We start from the raw sequence: 13,903 nt of genomic DNA, 5'->3' as shown, positions 1-13,903 counted from the left end.
TACTGTAATTCATTTGTGTATTCTAATTCTGTATGTATCCTTTTTTAATTTTTGTTATTTATTGTTTTAGAACAAGACAGAAGGGCATGTGCGTGAGCTTTCTTATCATTCCCTGCCACGTAAGCATCATTTTTACTTATTTAATAACAGTAAAAAGTTTTCAACCCCCTGAACGGCGTTGTTGTGTAAACCACTTGAATTGTACTTTGCACTGGAACTTCACAAAAATAACACAAAAATAATGTTGTGCTATGCAACTTTTATTACCACAAAAAATTATTCTTTTGGGTGTTTTCTTTCCTTTCTTTTGTTATGTAGTGCCTGAACGTATACCATTCCATGGAACATGGGGGGATATAAAGCATGTTGAAGTGTAACACTCCCAAAATGTATAAATGTTTCTATTGGAATTCTTAAGCTGGCCACTAACAGTCCAATTTCTAGCGAAAAATCGTTCGAGTGATCAGAAATTTTGATCGGACGACAAATCGTTCACTACACCATCAACTAACCAATCATTGCTTCCTATCTATCACGACCACCAAGAAAACCCAAATTTTCTTTCGATGAAAATCCATTCGGGCGACTTTTTTTCACTCGTTCATAATCTATTGTGTCCACCAATGGAGATTATTTACAACCAATCCGATCAGAATTTCTGATCGCTTGAACGATTTTTCGCTAGAAATTGGACCGTTAGTGGCCAGCTTTAGTTGCATTACACGTTAAATATAATATTAAATTTAATGTATAATTGTATGTAACGTTCAAGCTTCTCAGAGACTTGGGTCTGTGCTCCCCCCCCCCCCTTGCAGTCTGTATTGCAGGATAATGGTATCCAAGCAGCAGCATCAGCAGCCCCACTCACACACCGAACATAAAAATAGCTGCCAGTTCTTAGCTGCTTCTGGTTGTGTGATCAACTTTTCAAATCAGAATTTTTACCTGTAGAAGCCTTATTTAATACAAAAAAGGAAGATTAGAGCATTGCAACTACTAGCAGGGGCATAACTAGAAATCACTGCCCCACCCACCAGCAAAAGTTTGGATGGTGCCCCCTCCCACCCCCCCACACACTTTCTGCACAGGTAAACTGCAAATCAATGGTATTCAGTTGGCTAGTGCACACTTGAATGTGTTTTCTTCATGCAGATAAAAGCAACAGTGAAGCACTGCATGCATTTCCTCTATCAATTACATTGGCTTCTGTGATAAAACGTGCATGTTTTCACAAACACAGACACACATGGTGTGCAGAAAACGCATACTGAAAACTGGCAGCTCATTACACTCACTCTGTCCATCCATGATGGAGAAGAATCGGCTCTGCAGCCTTCTCCAGCATCACTACAGTATAGAGCACTTGGGGAGGGGTAGAGGTTGGGGTCTGGGCACTGTACACAAGAGCCTGCTGCACACTGAATAGGGACTGTCTTTTACAAATCTTTGCCTACAAAACTTTGTATGATTCCTTATCAGTGGCTGAACAGATGCAGTCATTAGAACAAATGTGCAGAGAATAGAAAGCTTTTTCTCTCCATGCCCAGACTCCTTAAGCATTGCTACAGAACACAGCACTTGGGGAGGGGTAAAAAGGCTGTGGGTAGAAGCACTGTACACAAGACCCTGCTGAACACTGAATAGGGACTGTGTACAAATCTTTGTCTGCAAAACTTTGTACGATTCCTTATCAGTGGCTGAGCAGATGCAGTCATTAGAACAATTGTGCAGAAAGTGTTTTTCTCTCCTTGCCCTTAGTTGTCAGTCTTTTGGAACAGGGCCCACTGTGGCTGCATCCCTTGCAGGGTCTATTGTTACGCCCCTTACTAGATGCTAGTGTAGGACTTTTTTACAGGTAGATGTCATTTTCACTTGATTACTAAAGTACAGTAATAGGGCAGGGGTGTTTCACTAAAGCATCTTATATGCCTATTTATTTATTTTTTTAATTGACAGCATATGATGCTTCTCATATACGAAAAATACCTGACAAGGTCAAGAAACAGGAACCATCACGACCTGCACCTTCCCCTCCTCCGTATCCACACAAAAGTAATTTTACTGGTAAGTCTGAGAGACAAATAAAAGTGTACAAAGGCTAAAGGGAATTTTTCCATGAAAATAGTTCCATCAGTGTCCTCCTATGCTAAACTTACTATTTCTTTCACATGGAGTCTCGGCTACACCTCCTGAAATTGGTCCATGGATGGCAGCAGGGATGTTTCTACTATTTAGACCATGCGCTGTATCACCATTCTTGAGAGTGCTAGGGGGCCAAACTAGCGACATTAAACATATTTATTGCTGATTGCTGTTAGGTACACTGTGTCAGGGACATTTTGTCAAATTAAACATTTCCATGGGGAATAATCCATATACCGTGTGCAGTTAGCACAGTGGCAGCTGCTAATCAGTGGCTGTTACTACTGCTGTCATAGAGGCATCTGCTAATCAGAAGCTGTTACTGCTGCTGGCATAGTGGCAGCTGATAATCAGTGGCTGTTACTGCTGGCATAGTGGCAGCTGCTAATCAGTGGCTGTTGCTGCTGCTGGCATAGTGGCGGCTGCTAATCAGTGGCTGCTACTGCTTCTGGCACAGTGGCAGCTGCTAATCTGTGGCTGTTACTGCTGCTGGCATAGTAGTGGCTGCTAATCAGTGGCTGTTGCTGCTGCTGGCATAGTGGCAGCTGCTAATCAGTGGCTGTTACTGCTGCTGGCATAGTGGCAGCTGATAATCAGTGGCTGTTACTGCTGCTGGCATAGTGGTGGCTGCTAATCAGTGGCTGTTACTGCTGCTGGCATAGTAGTGGCTGCTAATCAGTGGCTGTTGCTGCTGCTGGCATAGTGGCAGCTGCTAATCAGTGGCTGTTACTGCTGCTGGCATAGTGGCAGCTGATAATCAGTGGCTGTTACTGCTGCTGGCATAGTGGTGGCTGCTAATCAGTGGCTGTTACTGCTGCTGGCATAGTGGTGGCTGCTAATCAGTGGCTGTTACTGCTGCTGGCATAATAGCAGCAGCTAATCAGTGGCTGTTGCTGCTGCTGGCACTGTGGCAGCAGCTAATAAGTGGCTGTCGCTGCTGCTGGTATAGTGGTGGCTGCTAATCAGTGGCTGTTACTGCTGCTGGCATAGTGGCAGCTGCTACTTAGTGGCTGTTACTGCTGCTGGCATAGTGGCAGCTGCTAATCAGTGATTATTACTGCTGCTGGCATAGTGGCAGCTGCTAATCAGGTGCTGTTACTGCTGGTGGCATAGTGGCAGCTGCTAATCAGGTGCTGTTACTGCTGCTTGCATAGTGGCAGCTGCTAATCAGTGGCTGTTACTGCTGGCATAGTGGCAGCTGCTAATCAGTGGCTGTTGCTGCTGCTGGCATAGTGGCGGCTGCTAATCAGTGGCTGCTACTGCTTCTGGCATAGTGACAGCTGCTAATCTGTGGCTGTTACTGCTGCTGGCAAAGTAGTGGCTGCTAATCAGTGGCTGCTACTGCTGCTGGCACAGTGGCAGCTGCTAATCAGTGGCTGTTACTGCTGCTGGCATAGTGGCAGCTGCTAATCAGTGGCTGTTACTGCTGCTGGCATAGTGGTGGCTGCTAATCAGTGGCTGGTACTGCTGCTGGCATAGTGGTGGCTGCTAATCAGTGGCTGTTACTGCTGCTGGCATAGTGGTGGCTGCTAATCAGTGGCTGTTACTGCTGCTGGCATAGTGGCGGCTGCTAATCAGTGGCTGTTGCTGCTGCTGGCATAATAGCATCAGCTAATCAGTGGCTGTTGCTGCTGCTGGCACTGTGGCAGCAGCTAATAAGTGGCTGTCGCTGCTGCTGGTATAGTGGTGGCTGCTAATCAGTGGCTGTTACTGCTGCTGGCATAGTGGCAGCTGCTACTTAGTGGCTGTTACTGCTGCTGGCATAGTGGCAGCTGCTAATCAGTGATTATTACTGCTGCTGGCATAGTGGCAGCTGCTAATCAGGTGCTGTTACTGCTGGTGGCATAGTGGCAGCTGCTAATCAGGTGCTGTTACTGCTGCTGGCATAGTGGTGGCTGCTATTCAGTGGCTGCTACTGCTACAGTGGTGGCTTATAACCTCCAGGCAAGTAAAAGGGGAGTCAGAGCGGGAACACAAGGTGGCCCCTGCATGTGGCACTGTAGCTATGGCCGCATGGAATTAACAACTGTAAAGAGTGACAGGAGCCACCAGAAAAGGTTTGGCAGACTGCATTTGGCCTTTGGGACGTATGTAATAAGCTGTGTTAAGTAAAATATGTGCATAAGGTTTTTACGCACAATGAGTAGAGCGCAATACATCGTAAGCATTCTGCTCTACTTGTGGTGCAGTAAAGCTGGGTACCCACGTGCCGATATTTGCGTCAATGTTTCCCGATGTTGCGGAACCTCGCTTAACATGATCATGTTAACTGATGTAATTCCCAGTGGAAATCGCACGTCGTTAATTGACAGATGCGCCAGATTGGATGGTTAAGATCCCCGACGACTCCACGCAAAGTACCGTGATCGCTTACTTTGCATTCACACCCGTCGTGTAGTCGCATGATCGCGAGCAGGAAGAGGCGTCCCTTGGTGATCATTGTGAAGGGGACGTCGCAGGACCCGTCGGTTGGCGGTGAGTACGTAGCTTACGTGCACATGATTCTTCTTAAAGCATTTTACTGCATACACCCAGGGCCGGGGTGTGCCGATGAATTAACCTACCCGTCAAATCTTCCTACATCCAGTGACAAACGCATAGCAGGAGGGTTAAGGGTTAGGGTTCGGGAAGGGGATGGGATAGTAAAGCGTATGGGATGTAGGTTAGTTCGATGGTGTAGGTTAATTCGTTGGAGCACTGGATTTACCATAAGGCACTGTAGGCACGTGCCTACAGGTGCCTTATATAATAGAAGCGGCTCTGCCCATTCCTCCTTCTGATGCAGAGAGTAGCTGCGTTCCCTTCCCTGCAATGTACGTGTCACCGGCTATGCTCTGCTCTGCTCCCCTCCCTCCGTTCCGCTGCTCAGCCCATGTTCACTCTTCCTTTGAAATGCTGAAGTTTAGCTCGCATTGCTCCCTTCCCCGCCCCTGGTACATGCATACATCCTAGTTCAGTTTACAGCAGTCCTCACTAACGGAAGACACAGCCTCCCTTCACTGACCACAGACAGAAACATCCTGTGTGTATATGCTCCAGCGGGCCAGGCTCTGCCTCCAATTACCAATATCCTTGTATTTCATGCTTCTGTGTGCAATGTGCAGAAGACTAGGCATACGCAGGGCCGGCGCTACCATAGAGGCCCCAGAGCCTGTAGGGGCCCCCAAGGTGTGCCTCCCACCATCTTAACTGTTGCTCCCCAGGGTCACTGCAGAGTCTTTGGCAGAGTAACGTCTCATCTGTGCTGGTGGGCAGGTGAGACACTACACTGACATAGACTCTGCAGGGGCCCAAGGAGCACAGTTAAGTTGGGAGGTGATTGGGGGAGCGTCAGCAGCCAGCTTAAGGGCCCAGGGGGAAATTTGGCTGAAACAAAGGGCCCCTAATGACGCTTTTTGGTCGGGGGTGTCTGTTGGCGGGCCCCTGGCTAATTTTGCCCTAGGGCCCAATTGTTACTTGAACCGGCCCTGGGCATATGGAACTGCATACAACACTGCCTGTTGTGCAGTGTAATCTGCTTATCAACTCCTCTTGTTGGGCTACCACCAGGAATTTAGATAGCATTCCTTAGCGTCCTCGAGTCAGTGTGCCTGCCATCCAAGGCATCCTCCTTCTCCTGCATTCTTCGACAGAGTAAGTCTAATTACATGTGCTCCTCAACATGTCGTTAAATTGCCAAATGATCCTCCGATAAGTAAACAAATAACTCCCCTGGCAGCAGCCTCATCTTTAGATCAAGAGTACATGTTTAGGGGACTGTCATCAGGAAAATTCTTACAGTAACTTGACAAGCCTGGGTTATTTCCTCAGGAAATTGTTTTTGCAATTCAGGCAGACAAGGTGTGTACACACCTTCAGCATGTGTCATCTGTTGAGATCAAATTCGATCCTGTTGGAGATGTGGGCAAACAGGTGTCTCCCTTATTTACAGCCAAACTACATGTTCCGTTGTGGAGGAGGGACAATAGTGCAGGGCGTGCATGATGGAGTGGCTTCAGATGGGCTGTGTAAGGAGAGAAACAAATCCCTCAGTCGTCATTGTCTCATGGATCCAGTTCTTTAAAGGAAACCAGAGACGAGTAATTAAAAAATATTTATACATACCTGCAGCTTCCTTCAGCCCCATGGGCACAAATCGCTCCCACACCGCTTTCCCCAGTTTTCTCCAGCTCCGGGACCGGATCCCGTAACTTCAACCAATATGCACAAGAGAAGTGCGCTCTTTAGGTATCTCTCCGGCGGCCGCTGGAGAGATACGTAAAGAGCGCTCTTCCTATTGCATGGAGGACGGCGGCATGGGAGCGATCTGTGCCCATAGGGCTGAAGGAAGCCCCAGGTATGTATGTCTTTTTTTAATTATTCATCTCTAGTACACTTTAAGCAAGCTTTGGGGATGGCTATAATTTTAACAGTAGAATATCAGACGAGATGGTCTTCAGTAACCACCTCAGCCAAGATCCGTTTAGCATGTGTAAAAAGCTTCAGATGTGGGATCTAAAGAGAACCCAAGCTGTGTAAAAGTACAGGGGTTACAGTTCATAATGCTGTATATTCCGACGTATAAGACGACCCCCCAACTTTTCCAGTCAAAATATAGAGTTTAGGATATACTCGCCATATGAGACTACCCCTCTTCTAACGCACACCAACTAAAAATTTAAAAAAATATACTGGTGCTATGTATGAACAGACACTGGTGCTGTACTGTATGTGGTACCCAGTATATAACAGTATATAGACGAATGACTGGTTGGAGTGGTCAACTTTCCCTAAGTGGATTGTTCAGCCCTCCTTCTCTACCTGTTTATTAGAGCAATATGTAAGAATAGATCACGCTGTGCCCATAAAACACGCCTCTTTCACCCATCTGGCCCGCCCTTGCCTCTCAGATCTCGCACATGTGCGCCTGCGCCGCTTCACTACAGTCCTCAGCAGCGAGATCTGAGAGTCGGTAACAGGATTGGGCGTTTCAAACGCCATCGGTGACACCCAGTGTATAAGACGACCCCTGAGTTTTTAGAAGATTTTCAAGGTTTAAAAAGTAGTCTTATATGCCAGAATATACAGTATTTTTCTTGGGGGTGTGGCCTATGTTGAGGGGCAGAGTTTAGAGCACAGTGCCTACAGGCTCCTTAGTTGTAAATCCGGCCCTGCAAACACCCTATTGTCATATGCATCTACCCCTGTGAGTAAAGAAGCCTCAGATTGTCTGGGACGGAGAAGGCTGCTGTGGGTCACTGGAGAAGAGGTGATGATCTGTGAATTGGTGGAAAAGTATTTTTATTTTTTCTTAAAAAAAAAAATTATGGAGTCAATTTTATATTCAGCTCTATAAATGCAACACAGTTCTTCAAGTGAGTGTTGTTGGCAACCACCACCAGGAACTTCTTGCAAGGTGTCCATAAATTAATTTACATGGAGGAGATAACAAACACACCACAGTGTAATAAAGATAAGATAAACAATATTTACAGGCAAAAGGCCAAGACAACGAGCCAGAGAAGGGAGGAACTCAGAGAACCTGCGGCTTCAGGGATAGAATCCTCCAAGGAGTGTCCCTGCCAGATACAGTGTCTAGTGCTGATCTACACATTAATGTTGTAGAGAGAAGAGGAAGAATATCCCTCCGGTTGGCTTCATAACACAAATCTTTAATGTTACCTCAAGTGTAACACTTCCCAATCACTTTCACAGCTATGTGGCAAATGGTGGAAGTTAAAACTGTGAAAAATTATTATTTAACTAGTAAAAAGATCTGCCCGTTAATAAACGGGCACTACTCCCCTTCCCCGCAATGCGTGCACAGATGCATCCTGACCACCCATCCCCCATTGCCGTCCAAAGTATATGCACACAGGGAGATGTTGCTTGCTTGGCATTTGGAAAACACTATTTCCCACAATGCAATGAGGTTCTCAGATGGCAAACTGTCAAGTCTGGAAGCAGGGACACAGGGACAGGACGCAGAGACACAGGAGGACGCAGAGACACAGGGGATATTAAAATATCGCTGGCATCTTCGGCAGCGCTGCACTGAGTATATTGTCTTGTCACTTAAAGAGGAACTTCAGTGAAAATAATGTAATGAAAAAAGTGCTTATTTTTTTTACAATAATTATGTATAAATGATTTAGTCAGTGTTTGCTCATTGTAAAATCTTTCCTCTCCCTGATTTACTTTCTGAAATGTATCACATGGCAACATTTTTACTGCTGGCAGGTGATGTCAATGGAAGAGATGCTGCTTTTTGTCAGTTGCAAACAGCTGTTATTTCCCACAATGCAACAAGGCTCCCACTATGTGATGTTAGCAACCTGAGGCTGACATCACACTGTGGGAGGGGTTTCACCACAATATCAGGCATACAGAGCCCCCTGATGATGTATTTGAGAAAAAGTAAAGATTTCTCATAGGAAAGGGGGTATCAGCTACTGATTGGGATGGAGTTCAATCCTTGGTTACGGTTTCTCTTTAACTGTCCCTCAGAGGGGCTCATATATTTTGTGCACTAAAAACATTAATAAACTGCGCTCAGGCATCTCTCACTGCTGAAGGAGGCTCTGGGGAGGAAGTTTCAGGCGCAGAGGGTCTTCCTTGCATAATATCTTCATAGGGGATTCTGGCTCAGAATCAGAATCAGGAATCAGTTTATTTGGCCAAATAAGTTTGCACTTACAAGGAATTTCACTTGACCGTTGCTTAAAACAATAACGGACATTATTTAATTTCTTTACTTTGTTGTTTATTTACAGCACCGGAGGCGTCTCCATCACCAAAATCACCAGAGACCTATGGAAGACAGAAACCATCTCCATCTGTTCTGCAGAGACTTCCTGGTAGGCCAACAAATAGGTTTTTCCACACTCTCCAGAGCTCGAAACCTGAAACTACATACAAACATTCAACTTTTTTCAACTAAAATGTTTGCTTGGAACCAATTCTGATGTCTGTAGTCTTCTATTGTCCACTGTAGCCAAACCTAACATGTACCTGAGATGCCATGTGACATGTTGAGATAGACATATATATAATCTATATACAGTGGCAAACATGCAGACACCTATGCTGTGCTCCTTTTCTTTTTTCCCTGCCTGAAATTGTTAATATTCAGCTATGGAAATGACAGTTTTTCTCCAGTCTGGACTCAGTCGGGTTCACTGATAATAAATTACAGCTATAAAACACTTTTCTAAGCAGGCAACTGGACTTCTGACTGAAAGGGAAAGATAGAAAGGCTAATAGTTCAGATGGGGATTACGGCGCATTTACACGATAATCCCCGGAAGCTGTTCTTGGCGGGTCTCCCACGCACCGCCAATATGCAGTGTGAAACCTCATAGTACATTGAAGTGGTAAAATTAGTCTGTGATTGGCCAATCAAAGTTGAAGGTGTGTACCAGGCTCTGTCCCTCAGAGGGTCTTACAAACAAATCCGCCACTCAAAAATTAAACCAGTGTCTCAATCGTCTTAAAGTGAACCTAAACTGAGAAGGATATGGATTTTTCCTTTTTTAAAGAATACCACTTGCCTGACTCTCCTGCTGATCCTGTGTCTCTAATACCTTTAGCCACCGCCCCTCAACAAGCATGCAGATCAGGTGCTCTGACTGATGTGAGACTGGATTAGCTGCATGCTTGTTTCAGGGGTGTGATTCAGACACTACTGCAGCCAAAGAGCGAAGCAGGACTGCCAGGAAACTGGTATTGTTTCAAAGGAAACAGCCATATACCCGTCAGTTTAGGTTCCCTTTAAGCTTGGTAGACACATCCAATGCTGATTGGTCAATGCCTGACCCATTTTACTACTTCCCTGTACAATTTGTTCATAGTATTCAAAATCTATACGCTCTCATACTACAGGGAGGTGGTAAAATTGGCCAGCGATTGACCAATGAAAATTGCATGTGTACGCACCCTTAAAGGATACCACAGCCCAAAGGCTGTGGTAAAATCAAAGTTGCAATGTGGAGGGAAAGAAAGATACATACTTACCGCTTCCCTCGTTCCCTGCCGACGGGTCCCGCTCATCTGTTACAGCTCCCGGTACCGACCCGACTCTCCTGACCCTTCACCCGGACATACTGTGCTGCGCATGCGCAGTATGTCACTATACTCTTCGCTTCTGCCGTCGCATCGTGACGGCAGAAGTACGGACACTCCCCCGCCTCCTCCTCTCCCAGCGTGTGCGCTCCAATCTAAAGCTAGCGTGACATGCTGGCTGGAGTTCGCACTGGGATAATCGATGTGGAGAGAGCGGAGGGGGAGTAAGTTAAAAAAAAGACACTGCCGGCTGGAGGGAGGGAGCGAGTGAGTGGGCGGGCGAGTGGGCGGGCAGGCAGCGAGTGGGCGGCGAGCAGGCAGCGGCAGTACAGCCCAACCATTCTGTACATAGATGCAATGACATCTATGGTACAGCGAGAAAATTATCCCCACATTTATCTCTGCATATGTGCATGTATATACATGTGTGTACATGTATATATACACATGTAAATACATGCACATATGCAGAGATAAATGTGGGGACAATTTTCTCGCTGTACCATAGATGTCATTGCATCTATGTACAGAATGGTTGGGCTGTACTGCCGCTGCCTGCTCGCCGCCCACTCGCTGCCTGCCCGCCCACTCGCCCGCCCACTCACTCGCTCCCTCCCTCCAGCCAGCAGTGTTTTTTTTTTAACTTACCCCCCCTCCGCTCTCTCCACATCGATTATCCCAGTGCGAACTCCAGCCAGCATGTCACGCTAGCTTTAGATTGGAGCGCACACGCTGGGAGAGGAGGAGGCGGGGGAGTGTCCGTACTTCTGCCGTCACGATGCGACGGCAGAAGCGAAGAGTATAGTGACATACTGCGCATGCGCAGCACAGTATGTTTGGGTGAAGGGTCAGGAGAGTCGGGTCGGTACCGGGAGCTGTAACAGATGAGCGGGACCCGTCGGCAGGGAACGAGGGAAGCGGTAAGTATGTATCTTTCTTTCCCTCCACATTGCAACTTTGATTTTACCACAGCCTTTGGGCTGTGGTATCCTTTAAGCCTGGTACACACTGCCAGTTTTGATCAGGAACAGTCAGTGAGAGAGTGTGACATGTAAATCAAGTTCACTTTACAGTATTACAAAATCTTAGCAAAGTATCTCAAGTATTTCTCTGTTTATTTGCAGATTGTGGTGGTCCTGCTTCTGAACCCAGAAGAAGCCATGGGACACGTCCACCTCCTGTACCGAGAAAACCTGCCCACGGTATGTTGTGGACAAAAATGTTGTAAGTGGTGAAGGGACAAATGAGAAAAAACCTTAGCAGCACTGTTCAGTTGTGTACCAGCAGATTCCCCCTGTGCCTCTACGCCGAAACAATACACAACATAAAGATGGTAGTTGCTCTCATGGGGCATTTGCAGCATTATTATTTAGTATTTATATAGCGCCAACATCTTCAGCAGCACTCTACAGAGTATACTGTACTGTCACTTAAAGGGGCACTATGGTGAACATTTTTTAAATTCTAAATATGTGCAAACATATACAAAGAACAAAAAAAAATTTCCAGAGTAAAATGAGCCATAAATTACTTTTCTCCTATCACTTTACTTTTCTGCTGTCACTTACAGTAGGTAGTAGAAATCTGAAAGAAGCGACAGGTGTTGGACTAGTCCATCTCTTCATGGGGGATTCTCAGGGATTTATTTATTTTCAGTCACACTTAGTGAATGGCAGTTGCTCCATCCAACTACTAAAGAACTGTGTAGGGAGCAGGGAAGCTGGCCAGCATCATTGTTTAAATCCTTTTTAGGCAATATCTTTATAAAGAATAAAAGCCCTGCTGAGAATCCCCTATGACGAGATGGACTAGTCCAAAACCTGTTGCATCTCTCAGATTTCTACTACCTATTGTAAGTGACAGCAACATAGGAGAAAAGTAATTTATGACTCATTTTACTCTGGGAAAAAATGTACTTCTTATTTGTATATGTTTGCACATATATTAAATTTTATAATTTTTTGCTATAGTGCCCCTTTAACTATCCCTCAGAGGGCTCTCAATCTAATCCCTACTACCATAGTCATATGTCTATATATGTATTGTGTTGTTTATGCATGATAGTCTAGGGCCAATTTAGGGGGGGGGGGGGAGCCAATTTACTTATCTGTATGTTTCGGGATGTGCAAACTGTGAAATCCCCACAGACACAGGGAGAACTCACAAACTCTATGCAGTTAGAGCCCAGGCTGGGATTCAAACTGGGGACCCAGTGCTGCAAGGCAAGTGTGCTAACCACTACACCACTGTGCTGAATGCAATTTGCAACCGGTAGGAAGATGAGGGGAGAGATGAGGCTTCATACCACAGGGGTAAATCAGAACAAAATCACATAGTAATGCACTTGCTATGAGATTTCCATAGACTTCTACCTAAACGGAATCACAGGGAAAAAAAATCACATTGTAGGAAAGGGTGGACCTGCGGTTTCCGGAACACTGCAAAACTGCGTCCAATCCAATATTTGGAGCAACAAGCTTAGTAGAAAAGACCTCTTTATTATGTACACAAAACTAAAATGTTTTTGCTTGGCTTGTGTTCTGTATGACAGACAATCACTGGACTTTACAGTAAGTTCAAGAAAAGAGGGCACTTAACACAATAACATGATTTTACAAACAAATATGCGCAAATGTATCTTATACAAATTAAGTTCAATGAGCAGATTGCTGGGGAATGGTATGCACTGGTTAATGGGATGCAAATAATTCTAAACTGATGCTAATTTTATGATAATTTATGTAGCTTGGAACTGGACCAATGGCATGTATGTACTAAGCATTGTTGCATTTGATTGATGTACTTCCGAGCTGCATACATTTGCATACAATCTTCATACATTTACACTGAGGCTGGGTACACACATAGCAGAAACGCTAGCGTAGCGGGAAACGCTGCGTTTTATGAAGCAATATTAGTCTATGGGACGCAGAAGAAGCTGTGTTTACCTGTGTTTGTACAGTAAGCGTTTCACAAAGGCTGGTAGTGTTGCATGATATGCAAACTGGCTGCCAAAACGCACATAATGAAAGTCTATTGTAACACATATACATTGCGTTTTTCATGCTTTTTTTAATGCGTTTTTAATTACAAAGTAAACATCTCTGATGTGTTCCTGTTGTCTTCCTAGTGATTTGCATATATAAAAAAAAACTCATACAAAACGCATATGCATTTTACATTAGCGAACCGCAAACGCATTAAGACGCACACTTTTTTTTTAATTCTGACTAAAAACAAAAGGTTTGGTTTTATCTAATCAGGAGCCAGGCTGGAGGGCCCTATCTGCCTGATTGAAAACAAGGAGGGTGAGAAATTTTCTGTGAACCCCGAGGCCGTGAACATTCTCTCCATGATCAGCCAACCAGTGGTGGTGGTGGCTATTGTTGGCATGTATCGAACTGGGAAGTCCTATTTGATGAACAAGTTGGCTGGAGCTCAAAAAGGTGAGTGGCAAGTTATTCGAGAACCATAAAAATACAACTGTCCATTTACTAATTTGGGTACTTAATATCCACAGGCTTTAGCTTGGGCTCTACTATAGAAGCTCAGACCAAAGGCATCTGGATGTGGTGTGTCCCTCATCCCACAAAAAGTAATCACACACTGGTCCTCTTGGATACAGAAGGCCTGGGAGATACAGGGAAGGTAAGTGCATAAAATGAGAGTCTTCCCTCATTTAAGATGAAATTAGTTCATATATGCATAAAAATAACAAAAA

General features: G+C 45.2%; 1 protein-coding gene across 1 annotated transcript in view; it reads left to right on the top strand.

The window, feature by feature from the left end:
* Positions 1 to 13,903, top strand: part of LOC137525979 (guanylate-binding protein 1-like) — a 98,611-nt gene that overhangs the window by 14,325 nt on the left and 70,383 nt on the right. Inside the window, exons 3-8 of the mRNA XM_068247190.1 lie at positions 71 to 119; positions 1,957 to 2,064; positions 8,895 to 8,978; positions 11,307 to 11,384; positions 13,446 to 13,628; positions 13,703 to 13,830. Of these exons, the coding sequence (XP_068103291.1) occupies positions 71 to 119; positions 1,957 to 2,064; positions 8,895 to 8,978; positions 11,307 to 11,384; positions 13,446 to 13,628; positions 13,703 to 13,830 (630 nt within the window). The remainder of the gene's footprint in view (positions 1 to 70; positions 120 to 1,956; positions 2,065 to 8,894; positions 8,979 to 11,306; positions 11,385 to 13,445; positions 13,629 to 13,702; positions 13,831 to 13,903) is intronic.

The sequence above is a fragment of the Hyperolius riggenbachi genome, chromosome 7 (assembly GCF_040937935.1).
Source record: "Hyperolius riggenbachi isolate aHypRig1 chromosome 7, aHypRig1.pri, whole genome shotgun sequence".
Classification (NCBI taxonomy): domain Eukaryota; kingdom Metazoa; phylum Chordata; class Amphibia; order Anura; family Hyperoliidae; genus Hyperolius; species Hyperolius riggenbachi.
Note: the sequence above shows the minus strand (reverse complement) of the source record. Positions and strands in the feature narration are given on the sequence as shown.